Here is a 14,919-nt window from a genome sequence, read left to right on the forward strand (position 1 = left end):
CAGTCCCTACACTATAAATTCCTTTTATATATTCACACCTTTAAGAATAGTCCCTAATTTGAGCAAGCCATATGAGAGATCCACTGCTCTCAAGATATGGGGTCAGTGCTAAGGTCCATGCATGCTGTGAGGGGACATCTTGTTGCTAGCTCTTAAGACTGTTGCTCATCTCTTTTTTTTTCTTTTTTTTCAGGGCAAGCTAAATAGTCTCACATGCTCAAGAACTCTCTATGATAAAGCCATTCCTCCTTTTCTGTTCTGTTAAATCTGAGACAGCAGATGTTTGTGCTGGGAAACTCTAGTTCAGATTACAGAGCTTCAACGGCCTTTGCTTGCTGCTGCTCAAGTCAATTTGATCCTTTCTCTTCTATTCAGCCACAGCTTTATGAGATTTTCTGGGTTCTAATCTATTGAGTCAGTTCAGTGGGTTGGTGACTTCCACAAATATGCAGGTTCTAGGGATGCTGGGCCTTTGTTCCTGCTCTTCATTCTGTCTTCCTGGAAATGCTTTCTTGCAGCTCTTCTCTTGACCAGCTTCTACTCCCATTTAGATTTCAGAGGCATTATCTGCTGCCCAGTAGCCTTCACACTGCACACCAGGCTAGGTTAGGGTCCCTCCTGTGAGCTCCCACAAGCACTAGACACACCTTGTCATTGTCCTTATACTTTAATTGCTGCTGTGTCATCTCCTTGATTAGTCTGTGAAGAAGACTGAAATCATACCATTAAGGGTTCAATTTTGTCACCAGAAAGACATATTGAAGTGCTAACCCTCAGTACCTATGAATGTAACCTATCTGAAAAGACATTCTTTACAGAAGTAAACAAGTTAAGATGAAGTCATACTCCATTAGGATGGGCGTCATCCAGCATGAAGGGTATCCTTGTAAGAAGAAAATAAATGGACACACAGGCACATGGGAGGAGAAGGCCACGTGACAACATCACATGAAGGCAGTGTAGCAATCTCCAGAAGGCAGAGATTAAAGCGCTGAGGCTGCAAGTGAAGGAGTGCCAAGGACTGAGCAAACCTCAAAAGCTAGGAAGTGGCAAGAAAAGATTCACCCTGCATGTTCAACAGGAAGTGTGGCACTGCAGGTACTTTGATTTTGGATCTGGGCTCTACAAGTATGAGAAGATATTCCTCTGTTTTATAAGTCACCCAGTCTCTGGTTCAAGCATACCTTGTTTTATTGAACTTCACTTTACTGTGCTTCACAGATATTTCATTAAAAAAAAATGAAGGTTTGTGGCAACTCTTATGTTGAGCAAGTCTATCGGTACCGTTTTTCCAATATCATGTGCTCATTTCATGTCTCTCTGTTATATTTTGGTAACTTATGTTTATTATTATTATTATACTACATTATTGTCATTATTTTATACCTAGAGCCTGCACATAGGCAAGAACCACCAATCCACCATTGCAATATCTCAAACTTGTTTATTCTTATTACATCTGCTATGGTGATCTGTGATAAGGGGTCACTAATGTTACTATCGTAATTGTTTTGGGGCATCATGAACTGCACCCATATAAGGCAATGAACTTAATTGACCAATATTGTGTGTTCTGACTGCTCTACTGGCCAATGATTTCTGTCTCTTTCCTTCTCCTTAGGCTTCCCTATTCCCAGAGATGGAACAATATTAAAATTAGGCCAAATAGTAACCCTACGACGACCTCTAAGAATTCATGTGAAAGGAAGAGTGGCACATCTCTCATTTTAAATCAAAAGCTAGAAATGATTAAGCTTAATGAGGAAGGTATGTTGAAAGTATAGACAGACAAAAAGCTAGGCCTCTTGTGCAAGTTAACCAAGTTGTGAATGCAAAGGAAAAGTTCTTGAAGAAAATTAAAAATGCTACTTCAGTGAACACATGAATGATAAGAAAGCAAAACAGCCTTCTTGGTGATGTGGAGAAAATTTTAGCTGTCTGAATAGAAGATCAAGTCAGGCACAACATTCCCTTAAACCAAAGCCTAACCCAGAGCAAGGCTCTAACTCTCTTCAATTCTGTGAAGGCTGAGAGAGGTGAGGAAGCTGCAGAAGAAAAGTTTGAAGCTAGCAGAGGCTGGTTCATGAGGTTTAATTAAAGAAGCCATCTTCATAACATAAAAGCTTCAGGTAAAGCAGCAAGTGCTGATGTGGAAGCTGCAGTAAGTTACCCAGAAGGTATAACAAAGATCATTGATGAAAGTGGCTACACTAAGCAGTAGGTGCCATCTAAGACTTTCAGAGGGAGAGAAGAGAAGAGAAGACAATGCCTATCTTTAAAGCTTCCAAGGATAGGCTGTATCTCTTGATGCAAGTGCTAACGCTCATTTGCCATTCTAAAAATCCTAGGGTCCATAAGAATTATGCTAAATCTACTCTGCCTGTACTCTCTAAATGGAATAATAAAGCCGGGATGGAACCACATTTGTTGACAGCATGGTTTACTGAATATTTTAAGCTCACCATTGAGACCTCCTGTTCATAAACAACAACAGAAAAAGATTTCTTTCAAAATATTACTGCGTACGGACAATGAACCAGGTCACTCAAGAGCTCTGACGGAGATCTACAATGAGGTTAATGTTGTTTTCATGCCTGCTATCACAACATTGACTCTGCAGCCCATGGATCAAGGAGGAATTTTGACTTTTTAGTCTTAAGAAATACAGTTCAAAAGTCTACAAATGCCGTAGAGAGTAATTTCTTCGAAGTGTCTGGGCAAAGTAAATTGAAGACCTTCTGGAAAGCATTTGCCATTCTAGATCTCATTAAGAACATTCATGATTTATGGGAGAGGCCAAAATATCAAACAGGAGATTGGAAGAAGTTGATTCTAGTCCTCATGGATGATTTTGAGAAGTTCATTACTTCTGTGGAGGAAGTAACTGCAGATTTGGTGGAAATAGCAAGGGAACTAGAATTAGAAGTGGAACCTGAAAACATGACTGAATTGCTGTATTCTCATGACAAAATTGTAACGCATGAAGAGTTGCTTCTTATGGATGAACAAGTAAAGTGGCTTCTTGAGATGGACTCTACTCTTGGTGAAGAGGCTATAAACATTGTTAAAATGTCAACAAAAGATTTAGAATATTCCACAAGCTTAGTTGCTAAAGCAGTGGCAGAATTTAGAATGATTGACTTCAATTTTGAAAGAAGTTATACTGTGGGTAAAATGCTATCAAACAAAATTACACACTACAGAGAAATCCTTTCAAAAAATAGTCAATTATGTGACATGTTTTATTGTAGTCTTATTTTAAGAAATTGCCACAGCCACCCCAACCTTCAGCAATGACCATCCTGATTGGTTAGGAGCCATTAACATCTTTTTCCTCCAACAGCAAAAATGATTGGGTCTCTTAAGCCTTACTGAAGGCTCAGAAGGTTGTTAGCATTTTTTAGCAGTAAAGTATTTTTTTAATTAAGACAAAGACTTTTTTTTGATATGCTGTTATTGCACAATTAATAGTTTACCATGTAGTGTAAACATAACTTTTATATGAACTTGTGTCAGAGATATTTAAACCAGAGTGACTCCATCTTGAACAGGGACTGGGTAAAATAAGGCTGAGATCTACTGGGCTGCATCCTCAGGAGGTTAAGGCATAATTAGTCACAGGATGAGATAGGAGGTTGGCACAAGATTCTGGTCACAAAGACCTTGCTGATAAAACAGCATGCGGTAAAGAAGTTGGCCAAATACCACCAAAACCAAGATGGTAACAAAACTGACCTCTGGCCATCCTCACTGATCATTATACACTAATAATAATGCCTTAGCATGCTAAGAGACACTCCCCCAACAGCCATGACAGTTTACAAATATCATGGCAACATCAGGAAGCTACCATACATGGTCTAAAAAGGGGAGAAACCCTCAGTCCTGGGAATTGCCCACCACTTTCCTGGAAAACTCATGATTAATTGTTTAGCATATAATCAATACATAACCAAAAAAATGGCCAACCAGCAACCTTTGGGGCTGTTCTGCCTATGGAGTAGCTATTTTTTATTCCTTTACTCTCTTAATAAACTTGCTTTAACTTTACTGTATAGACTCTCCCCAAATTCTTTCTTGAGTGAAGTCCAAGAACTTTCTCTTGGGGTCTGGATCAGGACCCCTTTGCAGTAACCCTTGGAAACTAGAAAATTCATGTGACTTGCTTTATTATGACACTCATTTTATTGCAGTGGTGTGAAATAAAACCAGTGTTATGTAGTTTGTTACAGAGCCCTAGGAAATGAATATAGACACACTATTAAAACTACAGCACTTTCACAGTACCCACAATGCCCAAATTTATATTGAGTAAAATTACGTTGGCTGAACTGTATTGTAAATCACTTTAAAAAACTGTTAAGAGTCTGACAAGTGTGTGTTCCTGCGGAAACTTACTCTTTAACTTCCTTATCCATCACTTCACTCAATTCTCCATCCAAAAATTGTGCTCTCCCCATCTCCCATCTGATAGCCCTGTGGTGAAGCAACTTAGAACACAGTTCCAAGGATGGCACCCTGTCAAAAGTGTGTGGAGGTCCAGATTCAGTGCACTTTATCAATAAGCTTAATCACCTCCCTTCAGTTAACTTCCCGTCGCAGAGATTATGCCTCTTTACATTAAATGGGGTGGTTGCTGGTTGAGCATTTGGGGAACTCCCCTCCTGAAGACTGCCCTGTGCGCAGGTAAGATGCACAGACTTACATCTCCCAGGACAGGTTAGGGACCACTATGCTTATAGGAAGGGGGAGCTCCCGTTCCCCAGGGTGCACTGTAAGAGAGACAGCTGGGACTCAAATGTACTATTGTTTTCTACAATGGAAACCTGCCCATCTTCAGTCCCATGACATCCATTTGCAAATATCTGTAGACTTCTCAGAAGAAAAGTCTCTCTTCTCTGGAACCTCAAAGAATAGCTCAGAGAATTCTCAATGAGGAAAGACTGGAAGCCAGAGGACCCAGATCTTAATTTTACAGATGTGGGCCTGGGCCCCAGGCACTCAACAGAGCTGACAGGCACAAGGTGCAGAAAGAGCGCTTGGTTTTCCTGCCTTCTGGTGCTCTGGACTCCCATTCTAGGATGATCCCAGTGTTAAAGATAGCACAAGTTTCCTTCTGTTTCTTCTCTCTCTTCTTCCTGACTCTCTTCCCTGGACTACTGCGTCACACTTTTTATAGTGTCATAAGTCACTCACATTTAACAACATTCAACTTTTAAAATTTTCAAATAGAAAGATGCATATTTGCATCATTACATGTACGTATCAGAAAATTGTTTTCCATTTAAATATGAGAGTTGTGTAGTTCAGACAACACAGAGCTTTGCTTTTATTTTATTTTTATTTGTTTATTGTTTATTTATTTGAGACGGAGTCTCACTCTGTCGTCCAGGCTGGAGTGCAGTGGCACGATCTCGGCTCACTGCAATCTCTGCCTCCCAAGTTCATGTGATTCTCCTGCCTCAGCCTCCGAGTAGCTAGGACTATACGCATGCACCACCATACCTGGCTAATTTTGTATTTTTAGTAGAGATAGGTTTTCACCATGTTGGCCAGGCTGGTCTCGAACTCCTGACCTCAAATGCCTTGGCCTCCCAAGTGTTGGGATTATAGGTGTGAACCCCTATGCCTGGTCTGCTTTTATTTTTGCAGGTATTTTAGAAAACAAAAACAGAAACTTGTACATCGTGCAGCTGAATATAACCCAAAAAAAACATATTCAGAAGAAATACCCCACCATGCACACCAAGCTGATCAACTCGGGACACAGTTCAGAGGCTATGATTTCTTTAGGATCACATCAGCAAAACAGTAATCTTTAAATACAAGTACACTATTCACCTTTAGTCATTCTTGGACAAATGATCAAACATAAACCCTGAGAGAAGGCTGTTGGATGGTGAGGAAGAGAGTCTCATGTAAATGAAACCTGTGTATCAATCAGGCTCTCTATGTCCTTGTCCTTGCATTATTTTGAAGAGTTTAACATTTCTAAGCTATATTTATCTTAATTTCAAAATATATTTTAATAGGGAAAATCTATATCACACATTAAAATTAAAATTTATAATTTAAATATATATGTATATTTCTATGTGTTGGTATGTATATATGTAACATATAAGTTCATAGCAAAAACACACAAGCATTCATTTTAAAATGTCTTGAAGAAATTCTAATAATTTAATAACAATGGCAATCTCTGGATTGCGGATTACAGTTGGCTTTAATATTTCCTTCATCCTTTTTTCCCTCAAAATTTCTTCAATTAATCTTGATTACTTTTGTTACAAAATTTTCTAAAACTAAAGCAACACTGTTTAAAAACAAAATATATGTAATACAACGTATCCAATTAACATTTTGGTGATATGGATTATGACTGAACCAGAAGGCTCTGCCTGCTTCCTACGTCTTGACTGTTAGTCACTGAATTTATTACCTTGAGCCAGTCATGAAATGCTCATATTCTCTTTCCTTCTATGTTAGATGGAGATAAAAAATGTCTGCCTCTGATTTTTGTTGTGAGGATGAAAAGAGACGGTATTTGTAAACTCCCAGCTCAATTCCCAGAGAGAGTCGAAGCACAGTAATTGCTGTCCATTATACCACTCCTATTATTACAAGTCACACCTGGCCACTCAGCAGTGGACATTTATCTCTTTTGCCTTATTCTGCAGCCAAATTACTTTCCCTGTTTTTTGGAAAAGTGGACCAGGGACAATTTGCATCAGAATCACTTGAAAAACTCAGTGAAAGTGCATTTACTGAATTGGAATTTCTGGGGCTGGGAAATCTGCCTTTTTAGCAAGAGTCCATATGTTAATTACATTTTAAAAATAACCAAGATCCGCTGAGAAGCCTAGTTTTTGACCAGGTTGTTGAACACTATAGGTTACCACGACCATGAAAAGACAACAGGAACACAATTTCTAATTATGTTACAGGGCTTTTGAAGAGCAGCTACCATACAACCATTTTGGAGAGATAAATTATTACGGAAATGCAAGGACGTGGCACCCAATTCCAGGTCACCAGCATTTTCTATGCAGACAGCATGTGACTTTGTATCCAGATGGGCAAATTACTGTGCTTCCTTCCTCACCATTTCTTTCAATAGTTTTCTTGCGTTTCTGCTGGGGATACCTCATGGTAGCGTTCCTGACTTTACTGCCTCATGAACAATCGCCACTGTGTCTTACTTTTCATACCCTCTGCATCCAAAACAGTGTCTGCCTACAGAAAGCACTCCATAAATGCGGTTGCTTTGTTGCCGAAAATCCTGAGGCCTGAGGGCTCAATGAGCCTAAAGAGTCCCCTACCTTCCTGCTTCATTACATGATGCAGCTGGCATCTCTGAAGACCAGCGCTTGAAACAAACAAACAAACAAAAAATGTGTATGTGACAATTAATGATGTTCACAGTGGTAGGAGTGCTTGCACAGCTGGATTTCTTTTTTTTCTTTTTTCTTTTCTTTTTTTTTTTTTTTTTTTTTTTGAGATGGAGTCTCGCCCTGTCGCCAGACTGGAGTGCAGTGGCGCGATCTCGGTTCCCGGCAACCTCCGCCTCCCGGGTTCAAGTGAGTCTCGTGCCTCAGCCTCGGGAGTAGCTGGGATTACGGTCACACGCCACCGCACTCAGCTACTTTTTGTATTTTTAGTAGAGACGGGGTTTCACCACGTTGGCCAGGATGGTCTTGATCTCATGACCTCGTGATCTGCCCGCCTTGACCTCCCAAAGTGCTGGGGTTACAGGCGTGAGCCACCGCGCCTGGCTGCATAGCTGGATTTTTAAATAATGATTACTTCAAGATTTGGTTTTGTGGAAGTATATTTCATGGTAAATTAAGGATCAAATGCCGTTTCTAAGCCCCTGTAATGACTGCCTCTTACTGTGTCCTTCCGCATTTAAGAAATAGGTTGTAAGCTGTCAAGAGATTTCCAGAGAAAAGTGAAAAAGCTCACCTTTTTGTTTTGTTTCGGTTAGACATCTAAGAACAACCAGTCTGGCTAACTGCTCTAAAACACATGATTGTATTTAATCCTCACAGCTCTAGGGGTAGTCACTATTATTCCCATTTCACTGATAAAGCTCAGAGAGACTGTAGTATTCACCTAAGGGTCATGCATTCCTTGGGGCCAGACTGGAATCAAGCTTCCCAGCTTCCCGAGTCAGGGCTTCCCATTGATTTGCAGTTTTGTTTGTTTGTTTGCTTGTTTACCTTCTGTTTTTGAGTTGCAAGAGAGAAAATGCCCTTGGAGGCCCTAAAGAAAACCACTGATAATGAATTCTTGCTTCAATGAAACATTATCAAGACCATTAACAAGTTTTATTTTTTCTGTCTCATGAAAATTAACCTAGCTGCCTATTTGCATTACTCACTAGAATACCATTTCCTCCCCAAAGGAGACCAGTTGGTCTTTCAAGGTTTTATTCACGTAGGTATCCCTCTCCAGTGAATTTCTTTTTGCTTCCTACCGTGAAGTGGAGTGGTTAAGTGTGAGGAAGGCTACTGCAACCTTACCGGTGATATTGCAGTACACCTGGAGAGGTCCCAGTGGGCCGCTGCCATCCGAGTCGATGTAGAAGAAGCCAGCTGTGTTCCCCTGGTGCCTGTACACCTCACAGGATTGCTCGTAGATGGCTGGAAAGACAAAGGCAGCAGAGAGAAAACTTGGCTTGGCTCTGCACATCCCTTTGCAGGAATCAGTAACTCCTCCTTAGATTTACTCTATGTGTATTCATTTTCCTTCTACATCCTTGACTTTTTCCCCAAGCCTTAATACACCAGTACCAGTGTCTTGATACTGATGTTTCACATTCAGATTTTCCATTCATCTCTCTCTCTCTCTCTTTTATTATTATTTTGTAGACTGCAGTAGTGTGATCATGGCTTATGACACATTGCAGCCTCACACTTCCAGGCTCAAATGATCTCCCAACTCAGTCTCCCGAGTAGCTGGGAGTACAGGTGTGAGCCACCACCCTGGCTAGTTTTTTAAAAAAATGTTTGTAGAGACGGGGTCTCACTCTGTTATCCACGCTGGTCTTGAACTCCTGGCCTCAAGTGATCCTCCTGCCTCAGTCTCTCAAGCTGCTGGGATTATAGGCATGATCCAGCAGGCCCAGCCTTATTTTCCATTCATTTAAATTCATTCATTCCTTTAAAATCAGTGCAGAGGTAATGCCTCTCAAAATGTGGCCCCTCACCTCTTACATGGCCCTCCTCTTTGCTTATCTCTATGACCTTCCTCCTTGTTCCCACTGTATACTGAGCTTGGATCATCCATATACTATTGTGTCTGTTTCAATGGGTTACAGAACCTGTAAGAGTAGAGGTCATATGTCATTTGATGTTGTACCCCAGCATCTAGCAGAGTGCAGCAATCACAGCAGGCCCTGAACAAATGTTTGACTCACGAATTAAAAAAATAACTGCTTACATACAGTATGGCTTTTCACTAATGACAGACTTTTTTTTTTTTTTTTTCTCTTGAGGTCGAGTCAGCTCTGTTGCCCAGGCTGGAGTGCAGTGGCTTGATCTTGGCTCACTGCAAACTCTGCCTCCCAGGTTCAAGAGATTCTCCTGCCTCAGCCTCCTGAGTAGCTGGGATTACAGGCACGTGCCACCATTCCCAGCTAATTTTTGTATTTTTAGTAGAGACGGTGTTTCCTCTTATTGGCCAGGCTGGTCTCGAACTCCTGACCTCGTGATCCACCCACCTCGGCCTCCCAAAGTGCTGGGATTACATGTGTGAGCCACTGCACCCGACTGAGACTGTCTTATTTTTATGTACCTAGTACTCAGTATAGTACATAACATGTAGTAAGTGCACAATGAAATTCAGTTTATTTTGACTTAACTATCATTTACTGAGTTCCTAGTATGTGTCAACAGATGCGGTTGCCACCAGAGGATGGAACCATTGAGGAGGCAATCAATCTCTACCCCAGAAAGCTTACAGCTTGGTGGGCAGCCACAAAAGTCTGCATGCTCAGATAGAGGCAGGTTCAAGTGTCCTGAGATAGGGAGCTTTGACCAATCTGCAGTTTTGGGAAACATATTTTATTAAGCTAACATGAATAAATCTTTTGGGGTACAAAGGAAACATTTGCTGTCTCATACACGAGAATACAGAATGGTGTCTGATGCTTCAGACAGAATGCTGTGGCTCAGAGCAGCAGGTACATCTCCAATCATGTCACCCTATGATGCTTTAAACACTTAGTGGCTCCCAACAGCTTTCAAGATATAGTACCAACTCCTCTCCTGAGCCAGCTCCTGCCCCTGGAGACTGATATCCCATCCCAGGAATAGGAAGCTGCAGTTTGTCATGATCAAATGCGAGGGGTACCTCAAATAATTTATTACCAGGAAAGTTATGAAGTCTGAGAGGGTTTGATTTTTTATAAATGAGAGTGAACTCAAGGTTATCCTTGTTCTCATGGCATTCTCTCCTGCGTTCCTGCAAACTCTCCGCAGCAGGAGGTATGTGGGAGTGCCACAATCTGTGCCCCACATTGTGAGCATAATGTACAGATTATTTTTGTTTGCCTAAACCTGATAACACCCTTGGGTGTTTGTCACAAAGGTGAAAATCAGCTCTTGGCTGTGTTGACCTCCCAACCGCTCCTGCATTCCCAGGATGACAGCTATGTGGAAGGAGTTGCTGTTGTCCCACAAAAGGTAAACACCACCCCACAGCATGTGAGCAGTTGCAGAGTAAACCCTGGAATCAGAATGGGTGGTTTTGTCTCGTGGGGCTACCCCTTACTCCCTGTGGAAGCGTGGACAAACTACTTCACCTGTGCTAGGCAACCTCTAAGGTGATTCCCGTGACGGACAGATACTTCCTGGGATTCATGTTCTGCTGATAAAATCATGTCCTCCCTCCAAGTGGGCTGAACTTACTGACTTGCTCTAACAAATAGAATATGATAGTGTGGTAGATATCATTTCCAAGATTAAGTTGTAAAAAAAAATGACTTCCATCTTGGGTGCTTCTAGATCACTAACTGTGGTAGAAGCCAACTCCCATGTAACAAGGCAGCCCTTGCAAGAAGTCCAAGGGAGTGAGCCTGGAAGTTTCAGCAGTATGCCTTGCGAATGGGCACCAAAGTAAGATCCCCACATCAAGCCTTAAAATGAAAGCAGTCCTGTGGACATCTTTATTGCAGGTGCATGAGAGACCGAGCCAGAACCACCCAGCTAAGCTGCTTACGGACCCAGAGACACTCCGAGATGATAACGTCTGTTGTTTCCAGGTGTTGTTTTAGAATCCTTCATTACAATAGGTAGCTAATCAACTCTCAAAGCATAAATTGTCTCATCAGACTACAGTAACTCAAAATGAGCCTCCCTCATACTGTTGTAGTAAGGATTCAAAGACGTAATCCACCTATGGCACATAGAAAGTGCTTGATTAATATGAGTCTATAATATTAATAGTAGTAGTATTGTTTCATGACTTGTTGCCTCTCCTTTTTTTAATACTATTTTCAATAATTTTTAAAAGTTAAATATAATAACAATTACTTTTTTCTTTCGTTCCTTTCTTTCTTTCGGCCTAGAATAACAGTTCTTAAACACTAAAAGAAAATGAAAACAAATGAATTTAACCAGGATTAAAGCAACCTTGAAATTTAACATTTTCTTTTTCACTTTCTTTTTACAGAAAATTTCAAATACGAAGAGCACAGAGAGTAATAAAAGGATCCTGGCTAGCATCACAACCAGCTTCAGCAACTCCCAGTATATCGCTCATCTTCCATCATCTATATTCTCAGTGCATCAGTTCTTTGGCTGTCTAAAAACAAAGACACATAAAACTCCAAATTTGACTTTAAATCATGACTAAGCCATGATTCTGCAGGCCAGCCATTGAGTCTGGGATTCGCTGGGCAGTCCATGCCTCTGCAGCCAGCTGCTGGGTCAGCTGGGCTGGGTGGTAGTAAGCTGTAGTTCTTTGCTTCGGCCCACGTGACCTCTCACACTCTAGCAGGGAAGTTTACATAGTACAATCTCCCAGAACAGCAAGAAACCAAGTACTTGTCAGGCCTCTGCTTGCATGATGTTTGCTGATGCCCCATTGCCCAAGGCAAATCACTCCAGCCGTCCAAAATTCTCAGGAAAAAATCCCAAGAAGCTAAATGAAATGGAGCAACAGGGTAGACATAGATTTTATCATTGTTTGACTTCACTGAACAGGTCACACTGCATGGGGATGTGAACATAAAATAAATGTTTATTTCACTAAGTCGTTGAGATCTTGGAGTCATTTACCACCTTAGTTAACCTACTGTTCTTGATATACTTGTTCCTTAAATGCTGCCTCAGTAACTGGGAGATCTCTGAGGGCAAAGCCTGGTAACAGCATTGCCATTTATGGACACTGTAAATGAGTTCATAAAATATAAGTACTTTGCCCAAAGACAAACCAGCTGGTAGGTGGTTAATCTAATGCTATCATCCCTTCCTGATTTATTAATGGGAATGCTTTACAAAACTGAAACATCCTTCATCAATTATTTGATTTCCCTAAACTACAATATTATTTGGGAAAAGCGAGTTACATGGTTGATGGTTTCCCTTTAGTTCATCAGTTTCAAAATGCTGAAATGTTTCCCTAGGGTGCCCCGAAATAACCAATGAAAATATTTTTAGTATTACTAAGAATGTATAGATTTAAACATATTTGATATTGAAACAGTAGTTTGACTAGTAGGATGAATCCTACCAAAAAATTTTAAAATATAAAAATAAATTTGATAACCTCATTTTAAACAATATTGCTATTATATTATGAAACTATTAAACATAGCAAGAAAAAGCTAATAATTATCAACTGAAACTAAATGATTTATCATAAAAGATAAAATATAAAATGCAAACATTAGATAAAATTCTGCAATATAGCTTAGAGTTGGTAATGAGCTTAAACTCATAATTTAATGCTTTTTAAAAATGATATATTTTCACATTTAGACCACTGAAAGTGCAAGAAGCAACCTAATGCACAGATAGTTGTCTCTAAATAAAAGTTCTCACATAAAAGGAACAAAGATTTTACTGAGTCAATTTCTGGACCATGAAAAGTACAGAATGAAAGTGGAATGTCTTGTTTTGCCTAAAAACAAGACTTTTATTAAAGACTGGAATTATCTCAAAATGGTCCAGGAGTCAATTTGATGGGACAATTTGGGCATAAAAAAGAATAGCCACTTTGATTGTTAAATATATACAATTTATTAGTTTCTATCAATCAATTTATGTATGTATGCATGTATGTATGTATTTATGTATCTATCTATCTACCTACCTAGCATCTATCTTGTCTCTCTACTCAAGTCCATTGGTCCCCTTTGAAGTTTAATAGAGAATGAAGTCATGTTCTGAATATTAGAAAGAATAGAGATCACATCCTGCCTTTCTTGTATAAATGTATTTGGATGCTACTTAACAGTCCATTAAAAAAATCTTTAGAGAATAACCGAACCAGAATCTGCAAAAGAATACTAGAATTTGAAAATCATCCTTTAGTAATGCCCAGTGAGGTAAAGGATTAGACAATGATTGTCAAGGACTGCTAAACCATTAGGTGGAATATTAATGGGATATTTTAGTCTATGGATTCAATTTAAAACACCCGAACTCATGGGTCAATCTTAATGTCATGAAAAGTGATTATCAGAGTGCCTCTAATGTGGCACAATAAGACATAACACGATCTAAAACACATTCTTGCCAAAAAAATTGAAGCTAAATGTATTCGAGCCCCAAGATCTAAACACCAATTTACAGAAAGACGCCAACATGCCCAGCCACACTGTTAAGAAGGCAATTAGTTAAATCTAGAATACAGGAATGTTTGACTTAGTGTCTTCAACAAAAATGGCAAAAATGGAGTGGAAATGCAAAAGATATATCAGCCCATCAAACACTATGCCTAGATCTTGTTTAGACCCTAATTCAAACACATTAAAGAAAAGATGAGAAAGGAAGGAAGGAAGGAAGGAAGGAAGGAAGGAAGGAAGGAAGGAAGGAAGGAAGGAAAGAAGGAAGGAAGGAAGGAAGGGAGGAAGGGAGGAAGGGAGGGAGGGAGGGGAGATGTTTTAAGATAACCACAACAATTATAGATCAGATTTTATAACAGATTATATTAAATATTTCTAATTTTGATAGGTACAATAATGGCAGTGTGATTATGTTTTAAAAGATGAGTTGTCCTGTGTTAGAGTTATTCACTATAAATACTGTAGTTGTAGTAAAATTATATGTCCACAATTTGTTTTTAAGATGCTCCATCAGCTGTGCACAGTGGTTCACACCTGTAATTCCAACATTTTGGGAGGCTGAGGTGGGACAATCACTTGAGCCTGAGAGCTCGAGACCAGCCTGAGCAACATAATTAGATCTCTGTTTCTACGAAAAATTTAAAATCAGCTGGGTGCAGTGGCTTGTACCTGTAGTCTCTGCTACCCAGGAAAGCTGAAGCAGAAGAATAGCCTGAGCCCAAGAGTTTGAGGCTGCAGTGAGCTATGATTATGCCATTCACTCCAGCCTGGGTGACACAGTAAGATCCTGTCTCAGTTGAAAAAATAAATAGATAAATACATAAATAAATACATAAATAAATAAACTGTTGCATCAAACAAGTGAGGATGGGATAGTAGAAAAAAAATGGGAGAATATTGATAACTGTTGAGCCTGAGTGAAGAATACATGTAGGACAATTACATGATATTATCTTTCTTCTTCTTCTTCTTTTTTTTTTTTTTTTTGACGGAGTCTTGCTCTGTCACCAGACTGGAGTGCAGTGGCATGATCGCAGCTCACTACAACCTCCGACTCACTGGTTCAAGCTATTCTCCTGCCTCAACCTCCCGAGTGGTTGGGATTACAGGCACACGCCACTATG

General features: G+C 39.9%; 1 protein-coding gene across 1 annotated transcript in view; it reads right to left on the bottom strand.

Moving 5' to 3' along the window:
* The window catches only part of CNTNAP5 (contactin associated protein family member 5), an 861,846-nt gene that overhangs the window by 298,138 nt on the left and 548,789 nt on the right, over window positions 1-14,919 (bottom strand). The window contains exon 12 of the mRNA XM_015109883.3: window positions 8,526-8,645. Within this exon, the coding sequence (XP_014965369.3) occupies window positions 8,526-8,645 (120 nt within the window). The remainder of the gene's footprint in view (window positions 1-8,525; window positions 8,646-14,919) is intronic.

This window comes from Macaca mulatta, chromosome 12 (assembly GCF_049350105.2).
Source record: "Macaca mulatta isolate MMU2019108-1 chromosome 12, T2T-MMU8v2.0, whole genome shotgun sequence".
Lineage (NCBI taxonomy): Eukaryota > Metazoa > Chordata > Mammalia > Primates > Cercopithecidae > Macaca > Macaca mulatta.